Raw genomic sequence first — 22,931 nt, forward strand, 5'->3', positions numbered from 1 at the left:
AGGGCGTCAGCACCCTAATACCATGGGGAGCCTTAGCTGCGCTCATGATGGGCAAACAACATCTCTTAAAATGCAATTTACTCACAATTAGCTTGAATCGAATCAAGTCTTTAAATGTAATTTCCAGCTTACAGTAAATTCAAGAGACAACGGAGTAAGTTAATTCATACTACATAAGGCAATCAGGCTAATCTCTTCAACATGCCAGTGAAATGCGTACAGGCCTCTACTAGATCACGAGAGCCTAAGGGACATATAAACCAACGCAACGTGTACTCCTAAAACCTACCTACTCTATAGGACATCTTGGAAGAATTTGGGAAGTGGGACTGTGAACTGGGTATAATGACAAAAAGGACTGACGATTAATTTTAGGTGTAATACGGTATTATTTACTATGTGGGGAACCGTCCTATTTTTTTTTTAAAGAGATAGATCCTGAAATGTTGGTATGTAAGGATCTGTGATAATTTACTTTCTTACTTCTGCACACAAATATGGTTAAAAAAGAATTAGGTGTATGTGCATACACATAAACCAACATCTATCTATCTATCTATCTATCTATCTATCTATGTATATAGTTCAGAAAATCAGCTTCTCCACATCGCCATTAGGGGAAAATAGAACTGTTTAAAGAATAATCATTTGAAGGAATTTAGATCAGCCTGCCCCAGCTGCCCCCACATGTCTGTCTGACTCCAGCATAAGGGATGTGTCCAAAGGCATGTTTCTACGGTTCACGCAGCCTATACGACAGGATTCTCAGACAGCGGCTTTCCCAAAATCACAGTGCTAACAGGAGGTTCAAGAAATGGTCTTAAATAGCTCTTTCCTTAAAAGAGCTGATGTTGCCATGTCCTCTTATTGTACTAACTAACGGGTACCTGTCTAGAAATCCACAAATCTAAGCTAAGGAATGTCACCAGACACGTGTAGAGCCTTGTCTCAAGAATATATGCGCAGCAGCTGATACAGGTGTCCTCGGTGCACACAGGAATCACTCACAGGGTCTATTCCCAGAGCAGAGGCAAAATCATTTCCTAAGGGGGAACCCTGACCTTGGTAAGCACATAATCATTCGACACTGCTTCTCTGATGCCCTAATGGCAAGACCTCTCTGTAGGGAGAAAAGTTACACATGGGTAAAGACTAGAACAGGTGAGAAGGGGGAGAGACGGGATTTATGATAAAAGTTAACAGATCGGGGTTAGATGCGATGAGAGACTGGAGGATTTATTAGTAAAAAGAACTTGGTAACGGGGGATTCATTCCTTACTAAGGGTCAGGAGAGGCATCACGGCAGCACAGTGAGAAGTGGAGAGGAGTGACGGGAGAACTCGAGAATGGCAGATGAGGGTGGAGGGGAAGCAAGCAGATAGGAGGAGACATACTGAGCAGGAACAGGGAACAAGGGATAAAACACAACAGCACCATGGGGAGATAGATGAAATCTGAAATGGCAAAGCAAACATAAGGACAGAGGGGGCAGGAAGTAAGAGAAAGACAGCTGGTCAAAGGTTGAGGGGGCAGAATTTGGAAGAGACAAGAGCTGACTGCATCTCTCATCTCTGCACTCACAGAAACTTACACAGTAAAGGTTCCGGAGGGAGGGCGGGAGGGAGGGACGAGGGGCGAAGGCAGGCAGGCAGGCAGGCAGGCAGGCAGGCAGGCAGGCAGGCAGGCAGCGTGTGGAAGAGAAGTGACGGGAGGGCAGTGAGATGAAGGTGTGGAAGAAGGAAAGAGAAAATAAGGAACGAGGAAAGCACACATTCCACAGGCACACCAGGGGATTAACACTAGTTAAAACATGACAGACATGGGGATCATGAGCCTTCTATGCCACGTTCTAGAATTACGGAATGCAAATTTACCATAGGAATACAAGCACTGCTGTGACCAGGCCACATTTCTGTGGCTGACCTGAATCATAACTGATCTTACGCAAATGCCTAGAATCAAAGTCGAAACATGATCTACTATATTGAGAAAACAGAATTGATCAGCTCTTGGATCTTCCAGGCACCATATGTGATGCCAACCAGCCTCTGGGGGGTCCTCATTTTCCCCAGGGTCCTGCTCTCATCCAGTGGGTCACTTCATATGAACTGGCCTGAGGCTGTGGACTTTTTTCCATCCATTCTTCTGTCTGCCCAGAACCAACACCAAGAAGCGAAGCCTGGGTTAACATAATTAATGTAGACAGAAATCTGGCTAAATACTACAAAAAGTCCATTTTTCAGGCGCCTGATTATCTAGATTGCTGACTACATTGATTACATTAATCCAACAATTGCCAGATCTTCACTTTCTTTCTGTTGGGCGAGATTTAATCTAGAGAAGTAACAAATCTCTCTAGGATGCAAATCTCTCCCAGGACACGTGATTTTGATTGACAGCTCACCAAACAATTTTGGAATGCATGCAAAATTAGACTCACACGCAATTTTCATGCAAGGGCAAACCTGTCCATCAACATAACAGTGGTTCCCCGAGAGCAGTCAAGGTTCTGTGTCTGGAAACTAGAAACTAGGAAGTGTGATGTGTGAGAAGGCATAATCGAGAGTATTTGTTTGGGGTTTTTAATGTGTGTACGTGTTTTCTGGCACATGACAAAAGGATCAGGAATTTGTATGAAAAGTTATCATTACAGGATTTCAAATCACAATGGAGTATGTGTTTGAGTACTGCTGGTCTGCAATTTGGTGGAAGCAATGGGTGGGTATAATTCAGATTCCTTGAGTTTTCAGTTTGGTTTTCAAATGGAAAACAGTACAAGAAATCCTCTGACTCATGATGCCAGTCTGTCCCTTAGAAGAGTCTACATGTATGAGGTTGGCACAGGTTTAACATCTGTACTTCCTAACTGGAGTCTGAGGCAGATACCGAATACAAGTGCAAGAATACAGAAGTTATCACTGCAGAGCACACGAAACTGAAGAGAAAGATCCAAGGGGCCTCCTTGATGAATACTCACTATTTGGTAGAGTCAGACAACTGATATTCTCGTCGTCTATCATAGCATTCCTGGATTCCAGGATCATTCCATAAACTCTTTATTGCATCTACGTATGGATTCTCAAAAGCAGACACCTTCTCCACATCGACTTCTCGAACTAATTGTGCATGAGCCTGTGGAAAACAAACAAATACAGCGGTTTTAATCTCTCTGTCACTGAACACTGCCTTTGGTTTGCATGTCACACTGCGCACAACTGAGGTTTTCCTTCATGTGCTCATTTTCAACCTGGTTTATCAAAAAGCAATGCTTCATTTCTTTTTTCCTTACAGAGAATCCAGTCCCAAATCTTTCCCTCTACAGTAAACCTGGAGGCTACGTAATGTTGATTAGAGGAAAACAGTGTTCAGCTTCCCATCAGAACAATGAGGATGTCATGCTACACATATGATCATTTCTGGTGATTATCATAATCCTAAAGCAAAGAACAGGAATAATTATGCCCTCTGTATTTACAGTTCATTATAATCAAACACATAATACACTCAGCCCTTGAGTTTACGTCTTAGCATAAATTTAATCAGACTCTTAAAATAATCAGGTTTAATTTCTATCATTCCCTTTCAAGATAGGATATAAAACCCCCAGAAGAACAATTCTTATCAATGATTTAATGTGAAACACAGTAACCATTCCCCCTCCATTCCAACACACCTTGACCTCCAGAATCTTTCATACATGCCTTATCAACATTATCAGATTGAGAATTCTATTCAACTTTTTAACAAGGAAAAAGGACTTTGTTATTTTCATTACAACATTTAGTAGGAAAAAGGTAAGGAGATTTTAAAAAGGTTTTTGAGGGGCACCTGGGTGGCTCAGTCGGTTAGGCATCCTGACTTCAGCTCAGGTCATGATCTTGCTATTCATAAACTCCAGCTGTCAGCATAGAGCCCGGCTCGGATCCTCTGTCCCCCGCCCCCCACCCCTGCTGCCAGACCCTCCTCCATTCTCTCTCTCTCTCTCTTCCAAAAATAAATAAAAGCATTTAAATTTTAAGAAAATGTTTTCAGTCAAAAATGACTAATGGCTTAGTCGGTTGGGCTTCCAACTTCGGCTCAGGTCATGATCTCATGGTCCGTGAGTTCAAGCCCCGCATCAGGCTCTGTGCAGACAGCCCAGAGCCTGGGGCCTGCTTTGGATTCCGCGTCTCCCTCTCTCTGTCCCTCCCTGCTCACGCTCTCTCTCTTCTCTCTCTCAAAAATAAATAATAAAATCTTAACAAAAATAAAACAAAAAATGTTTTCAATAAGAGTGAAATCAACCGAGAATATACCACTGCCTAAAATCCCTGTCAAAATAAAAACCCTGCTCACATCCATCCATATATATATAGTATATTCATTTAATTACATTATATCAATATATGTATGCAAATTATACATACATATAAATATAACTGCCTTGGAGACTGGAGGTAGGTAGCTGATAATACATTTACACTCTTACTTGCAGAAATACAAACTTTCAAACCAGGTTAGTGGATGGCTTATCATGATCACACGGTGACCTAATTATTCATTTCAAAGGGTTTTAAGCAGATGGAGTTTTAATACATTTTAAAAAAAAACAGTTTAATCCATGTGAGACCCTGTCTGGTTCCCCAACTTTACCTACCTTCCCTTGCAAGTGGGAAGGGCCCCATATCATTAGATTAATCTGGATTTAAGTAAGGTTTTAAGAAGCCTAAAATGACAAGACTGAAGAAATCACCTTTCTTGTTAGTTCTGTTCTGACCTTGACAGATCTAGTAACCGAGAAGTTCTAGCTCTGCTCTGGACCCCAGTCTTGGAAAAGAGATCCCTGTAGTTGCTTTTGTACCTAGTCCCTGTCCAGGCGATCTGTTCTGTTATCCCAGCAGCGAGCGATCTTGCCAGCCTGGAGTCTTGTTCCTCAGTTCTACTCCCGGCGAGCCTTCCTTAGTCACAGGTCCTGCCCAGCAAGTATGTCTCATACCTCTGCAGGGAGATCTACAGTCAGGTTTCAACCCTTGCCTCTGCCTGTGCTCACTGCAAGTTCAAACTCAGTGTCCGGAGATAGGACAATGATCACATCCTTGGCATAATCTTAAATTAGAACCCCTACAGCTACATCTGCATTACAGGGTTCTCTAGAGGATTCTGGGGATCTTGTGGGGCAGCTGGGTGCAGAAGCAGGGATCTACAACATGGTTTCCTGCTGGATATACTCTAAAGACAGGGTTTTCAATCTGACTCTACTTCTTCTTATGACCCTGGGTAAGTTACTTAACCTTTCCACATTTTATTTCTGGTGGGGAACATACACTGTCCCACCAGCCTCATGTTGTTTTGTGTTGTGTTCTAGTACTATAGCTCAGTGATTCTCAGAAGCTGGTCCGCACACCATCAGCGTTCCGTGGGAATTTGACAGAAATCCAAACCCTCTGATCCTCAAACCTTGTGAATCTGAAACTCTGGAAATGAGGTTCAACAATCTGCCTTACAAGATTCTGATGCATGCAAAAGTTTGAGAGCCACTGCAGACTACAAAGCTCACAGATGCTAGTTGTTCTGATCATAATTAATTGCCTTGCTGGCCAGGAATTGTTACGGGAAGCTCAAGAGAAGAGGCTCACAGAGGCAACAATCATTCCAAAGCAGATGTCACTGACAGATGTTCTTAAGGGCCAGAAAGCCAGGGAAATGACTCAATGGGCCGGATACAGGCAATAGGGAGTAATGGGAACTGCAGCACAAATATATTCCCTAATTAAAGAAGGCAGCTGCTCCTTAACTCCAACGAATTGTTGCCATTGGCAAGGTTGGTCCATTGTTGCCTGATCTTTCAATTTTTCAAGGAAGCCAAAAAAAAAAAAAAAATCTAGGTTTTTCTGTGAAATAGCCCTAATTTTAGGTCTTGGCAACACTATACAAGATAAATAAAACATATCTGTGACTGAGCTACATCAGGGGCCATTCAACTGCAACATATGTTCCAAGAGATGCTCTTCTGGGTGGCTCAGTTGGTTAAGCATTCCGCCTTGAGCTCAGGTCATGATCTCACGGTTCACCAGTTTGAGCCCCACGTTGGGCTCTGTGCTGACAGCTCAGAGCCTGGAGCGTGCTTCGGATTCTGTGCCTCCCTCTCTCTATGCCCCTCCCCCACTTGCACGCTCTCTGGCTCGCTCTCCCCCCATCTTTTTCTCTCTCTCTCTCTCTCTCTCAAAAATAAATAAGCATTAAAAAAAAAGATGCTTTTTCATTGGCTTCCCTGATAAGCTTGTTAACACTGTCCTGCACAGAATCTAAAACACAGTAGCTGGTTACTGGTTAATACATGCTAATGAGTAGTGAATTTTCAGTATTTTTCTACAATAATATTTAGACAAACATTTATATATCCATAGGGAGAAATGGTTGGGACCAAACTCTGAATGGGGTAAAAGCTACATGGTAACGCAAGTTAGCATACGTACTATTTCTTCAATGCCCTTGATACTCACTATACTGGGCCAGTCTTGTCATTTGGAGGAAGTTCTGTTTCCGCATCTAGAGAAGTTAGCTTCTGGCAGAGAAAAGACCTTCAACACACCAGCCACTTTTCACTCTTATGATTAAATGTTTACTGGACCCCAATGGAAAGCTAGGTAATAGAGCAATTTGAGAACCAGATGTAGTTCTTTCAGGGGGTGGGGGGAAATGGTTCATACAGATGGCAGCCCAACAAAGCACAGGGTTATGTGCTCCAGGAGTAGGAATGAGAGGGAATATTTGCATGTCCATCCTTAAGTTCAGCTGACTGCCAGGGCATTAAAAAAAAAAGACAACATTCTCAACAGTGTATAGTTGTGACTTTCCACAAGAGCCTGCTGCTGTAAAATGACACCGTTTTCTATTGCCAGACCTGTCATTTCTTATCTCAGGCTACCTCTGCTTGCTTTCACTCACCATTGGAATGCCCTCCGTCTTCCTCTCTTTAGCTCTTGTTCCAGGGCTGTATCCTATGCTGCCTCTCCCCCCGGAAGTTATTTCCATTTGCTTCGCCTCCAAAAAAGTTATCTTTGCATCCTTTGCACCACAGAACTTCTATGCTTTGCTTTATGCCAATAGTTACGTCTTGACTTATCCCCCTTCTAGACTCTACAATGAGGGAACGGGCTGTAGCTTATTGGTTCTAATTTCTTTGGGGGCCCATACAACAAATATGTGTCCAATTTAAGTGCGCTTAAAAAATACACAGAAACACAATGCCAGGCCCTACAGGTCGAAGTCAGTTTCTCAAGGAAATCTATTACCCGTTACTACTCTCATACAAGGGCACAATCCTCAGCGACGCTTATCAGGGTGGCTGGTGCACATCTATTTGTGTGATATTGGTTAGTATCTTCCTCTCTGTTCACAGAAGAAGTTGCAAGACACGCGCAACACTGCTCACGTCCTAGCAGACTGCCTGTCACGTGGGAGATGCTCAATACAAATTTACTGAATGAAGGATACAAGGAAGGAAGAGTAAAAACTGCACCATCTTGCAACCAGGACATCTACCTTCCAGTCCTGGCTTTACCCATAACGCTAACCGGCCATGACCCTTAGGAGAAAGGCCAGTTCTTTCTTTTAGAACTTCATTTTCCTTGTCTGTAACAGGATGCCATTAGACCGAATCGAGGACTCATCCGGCCACAAGTAATATGATTACAAACACAGAGGACATGCATCTAGGATGCATACAGCACCCAGGAGCATGTCATACCATGTACTGAAACAACATTTCACTATTTCCAACCAGTGCCTCAGGAACAGAACACAGTAAGTCTGTACACGAGTAATGCTGCACAAGGACTGAGCAAATAGAACTCACCACCGACAGAGGAGATCAAACGCGATGTCGGAGAGAAGACAGGATTTAGCTGTCAGGTGGAGATAAAGACACACGATGCTTCCAGGGAGGAGGAAGAAATGAACAAAGGCGCAGAGGACAAAATCAACAAGGCCCTCTCTCTTAACTGTGAAAACACCAGTCTAGTGAGGAAGTTTCATGCTGACTCTTAATTCAAACTAACCTCCCCCTCCGAGAAAGTTCCAATGCTAGTCTCAACTATGAACCCTAACTCAGAAGTCAACGTCTACCATCTATGAAAGAATATCACTCTCAAAAAACACAGGTCACCACTTGGCTTTGACCCATATCAGAATCTCAAAGTCACCTTTACTGTCTCTTAGACTTCATTGTTTAATTCCACCCTTGCTGTTTGGGAAAATGACATCCAAATATAAGCAACCGTAATTTGCATTTATGTAAGAACGTTCTCTGAAGTTCCATAAGTTATTTAAAAGTATGACAGCATTTTACAAAATACACATAGAATCTTAAAACTGCTTCTATAAATGTCCCCAATGAAAGTAAATCCTCTCAATTTCCTTTGTAAAAAATATTCTGGATGCGTTAATAATATTCTTTTGCTATGTGAGAATAGGAACTCTATTTGTTTTCTTCTATTTGTCCAAATGTCCAATGTGAATAATAGTGAAAATCACAAGCAATCACGCAAAATTAAATAATTATAATTGAAAAAGCCTAACTATGATGAAAAGGAACGAATTCATTTCTAATAATATAAATAACAATTACAGAGGACTACTGCGCTCATTTGGAACTCTGTGCACAGTAAACAGGTATGAGTTCATCGAATAGAATGTAAAATACAATTCTATTTCATTTCAAGTTACAGTGGAACACACTGGAAATATTTAATGATGAATGCTCGCTTTCAGCGTTCTTAGCAAGCTGGTGGCCAGCCTTAGCGGAACTCTGTGAAGACGAAGTAGCTCCTCTTAGGAACTCTGGCAGAATTCTAGGGAAAGACCACATGGAAACCACAAGATGTGCCAATGTGGTAATGTCTTGTTTTCACGACTCAGTGGTCATAAAATTCAGGTAAATCTTGGACGTGTTGGTATTTCCACGGTGGCTTCGGCAAAGGGAAGGACGAACTGAGTCCCCACCAACGTGGGTCTTGCCCTGCCCACAAAAGGCCAAGCCTTTGGATGACATAAAAAGGACCTTATAATCACTTTGGAAGGATTTTCAAAAACCCATTAACGGCTCGGGGGTGGCTTTAGGCTAGAATGTCGCACTTATTCCGGTTCCTACAACCCAGAAGTAGAAAACCAAATGGTAACTTCCACATTTGTGGAAGCCCTCAGACACAACATTCAGCAGCTCATTAGGGCTGCTCTGTTTGAAAGGGCGCCCAACACAAGCAAAAGACCTCTGAATTAGAGTCTGAAACACTGTCAGAGTCTGTTTTAACTCTGAACCAAGGCTCCAATCATCTCATTTTTGTTTTTCCTTGGTGCGTGTTTCCATTTTCACATTTGACTCTAAGAAACAAAACAAAACAAAACCAAACCCTGCAGACTCCTAAATAAAGTGTGGGGGGAAAACATCCCATGCTTTGTGTTTTATTTTCTTTTGTTCTAAGGAAGCACAGAGTAAAATAAGGGACCCTGGGATGAGATTGCTGTGTTGTGAGCCCACCTTCACCCCGCGTGAACAGAGGGGACCCTGGGCACGCTATTCAACACTTTTAAACCTCTGGTTCCCAATCTGTCAAATGAGGGTAGAAATAGAACTTACCTCAGAAGGCTTAAGAGGCAGAATGCACCTAAAATACGTAAAGGCAGAGCCTAACACCTAAAGCTACCAGTTACGGAAAAAGCAAAAGAAAAGGAAAAATAGCACAGAACACATAAACCACGCTGCACGCACCTACTGGCTTCTGTGACATTGGGCAAGTCACCCAAGCCTTACTTTGCTCATAATAATATTGAGGTCATAATAGTATTCTGGAGGTCATAGTGAATCCTGGATCTCTGAGTCCTCAAATTGGTAAACACCTCTCAGCATAACATTTCCTACAGAAAACTTGGATGACAGCTATCATTTCTTAGACCACTTCACCTTCTCTGACTTCAGCACAACTTAAAGAGCTGACCTTCATTAAGGCGCATTGCACACAGGCCACAGTTGTGGTGGATGAATCTTTTTATGACCATTACCGCATAAATGACAAAGGACAGCAAAGTCACACTGAGCTCCTGCCGGCTGGGTTCACGTGGCAAATGACTCACTCCCACAGAAGAGCCTCTCCACAGTTAGGATTCAACTCGTTGCTCAACAAAATTACAAATTACTACATGATGCAAACTTGTTTTTTTTTTTTTGTTTGTTTTGTTTTTTGTTTTTTTTTTTTTTTTTGAGAGAAAGAGCAAGCTTCAGTGGGGGAGAGGCAGAGAGAGCAAGAGAGAGAATCTCACGCAGGCCCTGAGCTATCAGCATGGAGCCCAACATGGGGTTTGATCCCACAAACCATGAGATCGTGACCTGAGCCGAAATCAAGAGTCGGACGCTCAACCGACTGGGCCACCCAGGTGCCCCTGTGACACAGCCTTTTGAGGTCCCTGACGAAGATTATACATCCTGTGTGCGGAATCCTTCAGAGCTAGGAATCTACTGATTTTCCTTTGCTAAGCACCCACATTCCTCTTTGCACCAGTCTCATATGGAGACTACTGAATTTTTCACTGAGTAATCCAGAGAACCAGAGTGGAAGGAGGAAGAATTTTAATTTTGAGACCAAACCAGACTTCAGTCTTAATTCTCACACACCAGCCCTGTGTCTTTAGGCCAGTCACTCACGCTTCCTGAATCTCAGTATTCCCATCTAGAAGATGGGAAAATAACTCATTGTAGGACTGTTAGGAAATGTAACATGCCTAAAAAAAAAAAAAATTATAATTACTGTGAAATATTGTGGTATCTCAAAATTACCATAAATAAATAATTGCCATCCGTAATTATTTCAACAAACATTTACCTAACATGTGTCAGGCAATGCACTGGACACTGACAAAGCAGAGAATCTGTGTGAAATAAAATGTCCCAAATAATAAAATACTCGACAAGAAAGTTTATTAGACTGTCACATATTATTCTTTCATTAGGACTTTACAAATTGATTCTCCCATTATTATTATTATTTAATGTTTATTTATTTTTGAGAAAGGGAGAGGGGCAGAGAGACAGAGTGAGAGAGCGAGAGAGAATCTGAAGCAGGCTCTGTGCTGCCAGCAAAGAGCAGGATGTGGGGCTGGAACTCACAAACCGTGAGATCACGACCTGAGCCGAAGTCCGATGCTTAGCCGACTGGGCCCCCCTGGCCCCCCTATTATCCCATTATTGAACTTGTTCTTCTATCACAGATTTTTATTTTTAGTCTCTATTACCGTGTTCACCAAGGCAATCAATGACTATAAGGCATGCTGCCTTTCCTAAAACACATTCGCTGGAAATGTATTTCTCCCTTTGAGTTTGCTTCACTAATGGCTGTATCTGCCTATTCTAAAACACAACGAATTCCTTCTTGGTGGAGGAAATACTTCTTGTCTAAAATATTCTTTTTTCTTTTAAGGGGCTCAATCTCTTTCTTGGCTCTACCACCATAAATTCGGTATAAATATTCTTCTGTTGAGTTCTCTGCTTATCATCTTCCTTTTTCATGTCTGTCTGCCATGTCCTAATTACCATTATCAATGACACTGTAGGTCAGATGCTTGATGCAGCATGACATAATATATAGGAATCAGTCCAAAGAGAGTGTTGACTGATTAATTACATGGTTCCATTACAAAGAATTTTGCTCTCAGGTCTGTAAAATCTTAGGATGCGATATTAAAACTGTGCACAGCTGAAATGTCACTTCATGATTATGATGGTAATGGCACAGTATGAATGTGACACACCTACACATCACGAATACTGTGAAAGCCGGCTTATTTTCCAAGAGATTGCATAAAGTAATAGTGATAAAGAAGAAATTAGAAAGGGAGATTCTTAAGATGTGCATATTTATAAAAAAATAATGAGGTAAACTTTTCAGGCTGCTTTCAAAGAATATTCAAGGAGCATTAGGTACTTTGGGTTTTAATGGCTATTTGAAAAAAATGGGTACTAAGATCAAAGGCAGATAACTGTGGAGAATGAGGGCTACAAAAAGTTAAACGGATGTCTGTACTGCAGAACTCAGAACTGTTAATAAGGTCATGGTGCCAGAAACCCACGAGCACAGGCCAGGGTTGGAGACACTACCGCACCTCCCAGACCTGCCTGGCCACGGTGGCTTCTCCCTTCTCAGGTCAGTTGATAGGACGGTGTTCTCAGGGATCACATTCTGAGGAACTGCGTAGAGACTGCGACTTCCAACAGACAGGGGTTGATTTTATACAAGCGAAACAACCAACAGATGGATTCTCCCCTATTCTGGCATAATAGGTAAATGCTTGCTTTAGGGATTCATAGCATCTTCATTTTTGAGATCACATTATGTCTGTGGCTCATTTCCTCATATAATGTCTCAGAAGAAACCTAATCATTTTAGCTCTTTGCAGTGTCTGTGCTCCTACAATCTTATTAGCCAGAGGACTAAGCTGCTGCTGGCTTGGGATTTTATTTTGTTTCACAACAGGAGGAACAGATAAAGAAGCTTCCCCTGCTTGGCTTGGTAGAATTTCGAACAAAGCCGCAAAAATTAAAAGAACAAGCTCCTTAATGAAGCATTCCCAGATGTTCCCGACGATGCCAGAGTCCATCCCAGCGGGTGTAATCTTTCTGGGACATTCCCTGTGAAACCTGCCCTTTACGGCTTCAGAAAGTGTGCTCAGAACCGAAAGCGAAAGGCTCCCAGTCCCAGGATCTTGGGCAAAGGAGGGAGTCTTTTAGAACACTTGTTTCAATACCTCTTCAACTCAGCAGGAAACTGTGCCAACACTAGGAATGGAAAAATGAACGGACAGCAGCACTGCCTCCAATGAAAGACAGTAATGACACATTATAACCTGAGTAGGAAGAAATAAGAGAAGTCACATCTCATTAGGTATTTGTGTGTGTGTGGGGGGGGGGGGGTGACGGGGGCAGGTGTTAAATATTAAGTTCTATAATTTGTCACTTTGATTAAGAACCCAAATTTCAGGGGCGCCAGGGTGGCTCAGTCGGTTGAGCATCCGACTCTTGATTTTGGCTCAGTTCATGATCTCGCGGTTGTAGGGTCAAGCTGCACGCTAAGCGCAGAGCCTGTTTGGGATTCTCCCTCTCTCTCTCTCTCTCTGCCCTTCCCCCACTCATGGTCTCTCTGTCTCTCTCAAAAAGAAATAAATAAACTAAAAAAACCCACAAATTTCAGGAAGATTATGGATAAGAATTGTAAAAAGGTACTCGGACAAGTAGTGAGAAACTGGTCATTTTCCAATGGGAAATAATGCTAGAGTTCACAGTCTACGCACTGACATTTTCAACTATGAAAAGGGCTACTGAAAATAATGCTATATAGCTTTCAAATATTTTTTTATTGACCAACAAATCAGTTTGACTAACATTAGTATTATCAAAATGTTTTCAAATATAAAATTCTTTCTCAAAAATAAAACTTTCAAGTTTCCATGTAGATTAAAGTAAAAAAAAAAAAGTGAGAAGGAATTTTCTTGGTACATTCGTGTATTTCAGTCATGTTCTTAGCCACATTTGTTCTGACATCATGTCCCTGACATTTTTTCAGAAGATTATATTTTTTCAATATGGATATATTGTATAATAAGCTATTTCATATCATTACCCACAATATTTTCCAAAATCGCACCAGCTGTTTCGGGTTAATAAATTTGAAATTGTTAACATTTTTAACGGGTCCTTCTCTATAGACCTTAATATTTTTATTTTGGAAATATTCTCTTTTTGCGGGGCTGAAATATCTGGTAAGCCCGTAACAAATTCTGCTACACGGAAGGTCCTGTTAACTCTTTTATTTTTCAACTCAAAATACATAAGTATTTCAGTTCCAATATATCCATAGAGCTATCTTTTTGTATTAGTGTAGAATATTATCCTATCACAAATACTTTGGGAGACAAAAGTCATTCTTAATAGATTATCACAACTTGTTTGGACATAATTGACTTATTTGTGAGTCATAACTAATTCCAAACACATTCTGCTCCGTAGGCTTCTTAATTTAATAAATGTTTTACCATGATACTGTGCTCCATCAAGAACTATATTCATCTCCTTATCACTAAATACTTTTACTTTCAACAATTTTTAAAGAGGCAAAAGCATTTACGATATTATCCCAAATAATACCAAGATATTTCACTTTATCAGAATGAACGTTCAAAAACTTCACGTTGACTCCCTGAATTAAAGGGAGAAAAAAAAAATCAAACCATTCATTATTTGCAAAGATTTTCTTCTGCTGAGTTTCACAGAATAGTTCCTTTTTTCAATTTTTTTGTACATGCATAAGAAAACTTGGAATAAAAAAATGAGCTAAATTAACATGGATCACTTGATCTAAGTGAAAAGTCATGTTTCCCAGAGTAACATAAAAATGCATTTTCTGCAGCTGCCCATGCTAAAATGTCATTTTGGGTACAATACTTTGAAAATAACAGCTAATTTTAGAAGTAGAGGTTGATACTTTTTCAGCAGAAACGTGTGTTTTGAATTTTGTGTGGTTGATGACATCATGATGGCCACCATGGTAGATGCTAAATACTGATAAACAATTTTGTACAAGTTACAAATTATTGTTAACCCTCTTGAGAAACAAAAACTCAGTATTTAATTTTGTGTTAAACATACACTTTCGGGTTTTTTTTTAAGATTACGGCCAAAAAGATTTATTCTAAAAATAAAAGGATTATCCAACAATAAAACTAAGAGTAACAGATTTACACCAAACTATAAATGAGAAAGAAAAAAACAAACAAACATCGAAGCAAAAGCTTTCAGACCACCATGGCAAGAATGCTTGGCCTTAACTTTCCACATAGTTCAATTATATGGAATATAATTTCCCAATGACCCTGCTCACTGGAGGTCTGGTGTCCTCATGGTAGATAGACCAGCACACGGCATGATTAGCTAATAACAACCAACAGATGGTAAAGGCAACAGCACCCTCCAGACTGGAAGGAGTTGGCTGTCCCCACTCATTCTTGTCCAAGCTTACTCCATGTTAGCGCCGAGTGCCCACAGGCTGTCTTTGAAAGGGAGATGCAGTTACATTGCATCTGGAAGGATTTGGAACAAAGTTGGAACATCTTTCGGATTTAACCAAGTGTTAAAGTGAGAAATCTGTTCAACTGCGTGAACAGCATCTGGAAATACAAAATGAAAATCTATCAAATCCATCCTGGTTTATTTTAATAATAAGAATGCTTACTTAAAAATCCTAAACTGCAGGGATGCTGGGCCAACAGGTGTAACCTCCAAGTATCTCAAGCAAACCAGGACTCTGGATCAGGCTATGCATGGAGAAGACTGAGGCCAGGGGAGTCAAGAAGATGAGAGGTAAGCTGATGGACTGCAGACGTACTTATCTAGCACAAGTTTTGTGCTACTACTCACTACTGCCAACGATAATAGGAGAGTGCATAATTCTTCAGAAGAGTGAAGAATAGTTTATGTCCGATAATGCCGAAGTTAATTATGTTGTGACAAAGAACAGACCTGGCTGTCTTCACATTACCTGTGTGACCCTGAAGTCATCTGACTTCGGTCCCATCCCCTTACCCCCTGCAGAGACTGTGTGATGCTCCTTCTGCATATGATCAGGAGGCTTGTGCACTCTGCCTAAGAGGAAACAAGAATTACACTGAATCCAACTCCCACCAGTGGGCATTTACTCAGATTCCTCATCAGGATCCATTAAAAACGTTGTGCACCTGGGCTCTTTCAGTGTTTTCCCCTTACCCGCCCCTTAACTTATTTCCTAGAGCTGAACTTTGAATGCTCTTGTTCTGAGTTCCAATCCACCCAGGTCTAACGGAGGGGACCAGGGCATGTGTTAGGAAAGGAATGGTAGTACAAGGTTTGGGTTGTTAGGGCAGTCATGACCATCTCAAGGTATAATGTGCAGTGGCCAAGAGCCTGTGGCTTCGGGGGCAAACACTGAGCTTCTCCCCTGTTCCCAGTGACTTGCCTTCGGGCCTGTCCAAGGCTCAATTTCCTTAGCCCTAAAGTGAGGATGTCATAACGTCATCACGATACCGTCAAAAGCTTAAGCGTAATACTCTTCATAAAACAGCAAAGTAACATGCACACACTAATGGTTCAGGAAATAGAAGCAACCTTTATAGTTTGTACTCCAGTACAATCCAAGGGGAATGATGGCAACATATCCTCAGTCCTTTTTTTTGCACTCAGTGAAGTCTTTAGGAGGTTTCAAAATTTAGGAATCTGTTCCAAAAATTCAAAATAGCTTCTATGGTTCCTACCAACATGCCATATAGCACTGTCAGCTTTAAATCTTAAGGACGTGCTGTTTTGTACTCTCACTTAAATAATGGATTATATACAATAACTATAGTGACCACTGGTGATTATTATACAGTTACAATTTTTTTTCCAACTAAAGCATGTTGCCTTTAGTTAACATAAACAATTTGTTTTTCTCCACAGGTAAGCCTAAAACTCATACTGCATTCACCTCAGTGTGAGTTTTCAAAACAAGCAAAGACCACAACCTGACAAAAAACCTTTCCGAAGACAGACACCCAAACAGACGTGCACGAAGACTTTACCAAATAAGACATATCCAGATGCACTCTTCCCATTGAATTCTCGTAAGCTTCCCATGAAAAGCTAAAGTGGTCCATGATGTAGCACGGGTCATTAAATAGAACCAATCAAATCCATCTTAATGTAACTCAAAAGGTCTCTACGATTTGCATTGCTTTTTCAGGAAGATAAAAATGCATATTGCTTCTCTTATGTGTTCTTAGCTATATGTCTATTTTTGAAAAGCTCTCATGTAATTTCTAAGTTTAGGACCTACTTCCTCTCTTACTGTGCCGTCTGAGCTAGCGTCCGTCTCTGGTAACGTTTGGATCCTCACTCCAAAGAACCTATTTAGACGGACTCTCACAAGGAAGATAAACTTCCCCGAACCTCTTCTGTCCTTGTGGAGGGTAGAAGATGACCACCCTCCTCCAGTCTACAGCTTCTGGGGCACCACCCACGTAGATTTTAAGTATTTTAAAATCCCCTTTACTTGGTGGTAGGAACAAGCAACCTTTCCAGAGTTTCAACATCTTTGGTTAAAAAAGTCTCTTGCTAGGAAAAGGAGTTAAAGGAAGAGGTTCATTTCTTTTAGCCTAAGGCAGAAGACTGCTGGGAGAGAAAACAAAAAGGAGGAGCAGTAAAAGGGGTTGCATTGGTGAAAGAAGTTTAGACAGTGGTGCACAGACAGAATCATTTATCAATCAATCAAAATCATTTATCTGGGTTAATGATCAGGTAATTGATCTTTTTGTTTTCCACTCATTACTATCAGATTTAAGAAGGACAGATGAGATTATACAGAAATAAAAAAAAAAAAATTGGGTGTGAAGGGGAAACTTCAAGCAATATATTCAACATTTCAAAGAGAAACATCCTGAAGTGTGCAGCCAGTGAACGTAGTGCTGGAGTCTTGATGTTTAGGAGGAAATCATTAGTCACCCATAGCAGCAGCCCTTAAGTAAAAAGCTAACGTACAGATCTGGTGAAGGAAGGATATGTTGTGGGGTCTCAGTCTTCCACGAGCCCTATTCATCTTCTCATTTAAGCCTTTCCTAACGATTATCTTCTCGGGGCATTTACAGACTTCATAAAACATTCATGGGACACCAAGCTCTCTACCTGCCTGGCACTTCTTTTGAACTGTTCCACGTTTGTGCACATAGAATTTCCAGAAATGCTGCAAAGGACTTTAGGACAGGAACTGTCTACTATTTCTCACATTCTAGCATGATCCTAGGGCCAGTCAGTATGTATTCCGCCAGTGGAACGGAACTGTCTTCATTCTGATATATCTGTCCAGAAATACAATCTGATAAGACTGAGGATAAGAAGAAATAATGACCAGTACTGGACAGAGAAAGCAGTCCTGCCCAGGACATTGGGAGGTCTGGCTGGGCCTCTGGTATGATCTTGGACTAGACTCTTAGCCTGTACAGAAGTGTTGACTTCTGTAACTAAGCTCTTGGATTCTAAAATGGTAGAGATGCCTTGCTCTTATGATTACACATTTAGACCTAAGCTGGGTGAAATTAAAATATTTACCCAGTGGTATGGCCTGGGTCACTGGTCAAACAGAAAAGAGCTGGACTCTGAACTTCCCTTGGCATGTCTCATAACACCCTTTTGGCTGATGGATCACAAAGGGGCCAAAAGTGTCCCAGAGTAGGACCAGGGCTGCTGGGGTCACTCAGAGAACTTAGGGCAGCAGCTATAACATAATTTAAAAGATTTTAACACTGGTACAGTGTTATCAATGGGTAAGGGCTGAATACCAGCTCAGCCTATAAGTAAGAGCTTTGACTCATAAATATATTAATTTTACTCCAAAAGTTATTCTTATCTGATAGTGCAGGATGGCTTACAGAACTGACAAAAAAGACACAAACACAGAAATTACCACCAATTCTATCAATAACGTATTCTTTTTATTCCACTCCCGCCCATACTTCCAACTCAACCTTTTTTGAAGTAACTATTCTATGTAACTCCTGGCTTCTCCACAATAACATTAGTTCATTTTGCAATGAAGAGTCCAAACCATATCATGTTCCTTGCTTTGTTCAACAAATAAAGCATAAAGGCCAAGAACAGACCTGACTACGGCCTTGGTTTTACGGGATTAGGAAAGTGCTATTTTTTGTTCACAGTAAAATTCCCTGTGACATGCGACAGCAATGACACTCCCATCGAGAAGCTTGCGGCCCCTCTGGACTCAGATGCAGCTTGTGGCATGCCAGCAGCCTTAAGAGCCCAGGAGGATGAAAAAGAGACCAGTGGGGAGGGCTGACATAATCCTTCCACTTAGCACTTGGCTGAACATTAGAATCACCTGTGGGGCTTAAAAAAACTCTCAAGTCTAGGTCCCACCCTTGGAGATTCTGATTTAATTGGCCTGGGATGTGGCCAAGGTTTTTAAATTCTCTGTACGTTGTTGAATGCATAGCCAGAGTTGAGAACGGTGGAAATGATGCTCTCCAAGGTAGGGGCACATAACCATCCATGGAGGGGGGCAGAAAGAAACTTTCAAAGCTCATGTGTTACATCTTAAAAAAAAGAGAGAGAGACTTTTACTGTATTTAATATATGGAATAACAATGGCACCTGCACCTATCAGATAGATAGCCACATGTGGTGACCAGGAGTCCTGAGGGGCCCCCACTCTGCTAGGTGTTGCAAAATATCTCCATTAATGTGTCTCCAGATAGGTAACTTACAGATTCTATTACCTTAAAGATTAGAATCCTGACAACACTTTATAATGAGAAGGGGGATAATCAGAAACATTTTGAGCCACGAGAGGTTTCCTAATTATGTGATGGCAAACTACTTAGAAAATTGTCAAACTTAAAGATGAGCTGCACATTTTTCTTTTACAGAATGACAAGCGTTCCAAATACGCTGACCTTTCTTTTGTCAGGACCAGGGGCTGAAGCGGCAGCCTATTTGGCTGACACTTTTATAAAAATAAATATATTTAATCTCTCTCTTCAAGGCCAAAGAGCATTTTAACAACGAATGAGAGAGAAATTGCCAGGAAATGTATGCTGTGGAAAGTGCATTTCGAAAATGGGTATTTGGAAATGTTTTCATCGTGATGGGATTGTGCTGTCAGCACCAATGTAAGATGTGACACTAGAAAAAGACCATTATGTATAAGCTTGAAAAGTTGGGAAAAAATATATCAGAGATAAGAGTTTAGGTGAGGTTTTAAACTCATTTGTTAAAAATGAATCATGTAAACTTAACACCTTTGGATTAGTTTGAAAGAACAGCTGACTGATGCCAGCAAAGATGCAAATTTACTAGCAAAGTTTCAATAAGAAACTTCTGTATAGGTGGTCCGTGGGATTGAAATGAGCATGATGATTTAGCAGATACAACCAATGACACAGTTCCATTTACAGCCACATAGCTCGTGTGAGATATTAAAATTCAGTAATGAATGAAACTGTATTTAGAACCAGACTACCCAATCACTGTCACACAGAACCAATCAAATTTTAAAAAATCATTAAATGTTTTTTATCACAGAGGATTCAACAATTTTATCAAGTATAATGTCATGCAAAGTAAAATAATTTTTATCGATGGGGCGCATGAACAAGAAAGTCTAGACCATACTCTTGTCTGACAGACTACCCTGTGCATTCAGTTGGCCACTCCAAAATCAGAGATGTGTAGTGAGGGGAGAAGAAGCTTGCCCTGCACACCATGGTTATCGTAGGTTGGTCATGTGCAAGACAAAGGTGAGGGAAAAGATGAGGAATTCTGTCCCTCAAGAGTGAGCTGTGAAGAAACTTCTGGAACTCTGCTAAAGATTGGTTTGGAGATCAAGTAGGCAAGTGCGTATTTCACCAGTTCAGGGAACCTGGGGAGCTTCATATTTTTATTGTCCCAATGTCTCAAATGATAATTTTATATGGGGATGCTTAAGAGATGCTGTGAACAAAAGCCAATTATTTTTTGGTTAAAAAACTGTAACTGGTCTGCAGTTTATCAGTAAGATCTGCTTCCACTAAGGCAACATAAAATCATTATAATTGATAATGTGTTCTGATATCTACAATGGTCAGCCAGTGGGAAGTGGAAAAATTATTAATTAGGATCAGTGAATTATAAAAAGCCTCTGCTAAATATAGTGCAGTGGAAAACTACGAGACCGTGTTCTAAGCCCAGAAGACACCCACTTTCAATGTGTTAGAATCCTCTGTTTGACACTCCATGTATTAATATTTGGTTTAGTTGGTAGAATCACTAAATATCCTGATCTTAATATTATGGTGACAGTAAAAATGCTCAGGTGATGTAAGGGAAACTGGTCTATAGAAATCATATCATATATGATCCTAGAAACATTGTCTATGCTTTTGTGAAATCTTACTCTTAAAAGCTAACCTTTAAAGAATGGATTAGCTATTGGCGACCCTTCTTCATAAACATTTTGATGTATTCATGTACCTCCCGTTGGGTTTCCTCACAGCCTCAAGGTCTCATGTGACCTAAACGACTTGTATGCAACCGCTCTCACTCACTCGCCTCTCAGAATGCATTAACTCACAGAAGAATCTTCCCCTGGCTCAGGATCACGTGCTTCTCTCACCTGAGGTGCCCCTGCCCTGGCTAACTGAGGATATAGCACATGTAGGTCAAAGACATCCTTTGCAGAGATTTAAACCCATCCCACCCCCCACCCCCAGGCAGCATTTAGAGCACTTCCCCCCACCCCTTCCACTGATTATTTTTCAATATGGGATACAAAAACCTGAATTGCAGTAAGACAAAATCCCTTGCTTCTTAATGTTCTCCACACAGTGCCCGTCACATACAACTGTTCTACTCATTTTATTGAAGTGTCTTTTGTGCCCTGCTTGTTAGTTCGTAACGGAGAGGACTATAAAAGGAATGAAGTAAATCCAGGCTAGGCTTCACCGACCAAAACGTCTCTCCTTAAACTCAGGTGTCCAAGGCTCACTTGTTCCCAAGTTATTTGTTTTGAACGTTATGATAGAGACTAGCTATCCAGCTCTGCAGAGCCATCCATGCCTCCCTTGGGTGCTGCACAAGGGGTGGAAAGAAACGCATATGGCTCACCTAGAAGAGGATTCAGCAGGTGGCACCTGGAATCCGAGGCTAAGGTAACAAAATATGCTCTCTGGGTAGGTGAGAAACCACAATATCCATAAAGTTAATACGGAAATACATATTTAGAAAAGCACCAAGGAAATCCCTGGAAACATAATCCTGGGAGTACTCCAGTGTGATAAAGGGTATCACGTTTCCCCCTCCTTATTCAGGTTAACAGAAATCCTATTTCCCCGTCTTTCTCTACTATTTTTCCCCCCATTTAATTCCTCCCACCATTCCTATGGTATGATGTATGAATTACTCTATTTAAAATCTAATTACCTACTCTGTGCACAGCACTGTGACAGGCGCTTTAGAAGACACATAGAGGCTAATGGTTACAGAGATCATTATGAAGACAAGTAAGAAAAGGTAAGAACCTGGGGGCCGAGAAGGGGGACCAAGAAGGGTTCAGCGAAAGGCAACTCCCAAATGAACATGCCGGGAATACATGCAGATCCTCTGGAGCTGTTCAACACGTCCATCCCCACACTGAAGTCTGTGACGCACCAGGAAAAGAAGCTGAGTGAGCACGGTCACCTTGGATAGTTGGTCGGGTTATTCACTGCACAAGACCCTAAGCCGAGGGAGCAGTGGGAACCAAAAGCCCGCCCACATGCTACTGGCCAGGCACAGTGTCCCCTCATAGGAAGGCTTCCTGCTCAGATAGCACACGCCTGCAGGAAAGGCACTAACTGTACCAGCCCACAGATATTTCTCTTTGCTTCTGAGTAGCGTTTACAGCACAATTTAGCTACATGATTTAACAGCTAATTATATACGGTCTTGTGCCATTCTTGCTTTATTTTATATTTTAAATATCATCTCCCTAGCTAGACTTTCCCTGAGTAGCAGTATGTCTCTCCCTTGGGCGGTTCAATTCCCTAACGGGCCTCCTTAGTTGGATGGAAATGTCTGTGTTTCACATACCCAACTGGATCAGAAGTACAAAGTAAACAGCTAGTGGAGTGGTACCCAGCCACTTCAGGTTGACAACTCCCCAGGCCCTGTGGTTAAAAACTGCTCATGGCTTTCTAGGGTTTTCTGGTTCGTACCTCTGGGCTTGGCCATGAATAGACATGAAACCATTCCTGAAAAGATAAATGTATATCCTGGGCTTCAAGATTAGTGTCCACTTCCTCAGATGCTCCTGAAGAAAAACTGGAAATTGGGAAGTGTTTGTGAGAATGTCTTTCATGGGACATTAGCAATG

At 41.3% G+C, this 22,931-nt stretch overlaps 1 protein-coding gene across 5 annotated transcripts in view; it reads right to left on the reverse strand.

The window, feature by feature from the left end:
• Positions 1 to 22,931, reverse strand: part of LOC132663598 (guanine nucleotide-binding protein G(q) subunit alpha) — a 312,825-nt gene that overhangs the window by 97,397 nt on the left and 192,497 nt on the right. For all 5 annotated transcript variants that reach the window (XM_060610013.3, XM_060610016.3, XM_060610018.3 and 2 more), the window contains exon 3: positions 2,978 to 3,132. In XM_060610013.3, the coding sequence (XP_060465996.1) occupies positions 2,978 to 3,132 (155 nt within the window). The remainder of the gene's footprint in view (positions 1 to 2,977; positions 3,133 to 22,931) is intronic.

Source organism: Panthera onca, chromosome D4 (genome assembly GCF_046562875.1).
Source record: "Panthera onca isolate mPanOnc1 chromosome D4, mPanOnc1 haplotype 2, whole genome shotgun sequence".
Classification (NCBI taxonomy): domain Eukaryota; kingdom Metazoa; phylum Chordata; class Mammalia; order Carnivora; family Felidae; genus Panthera; species Panthera onca.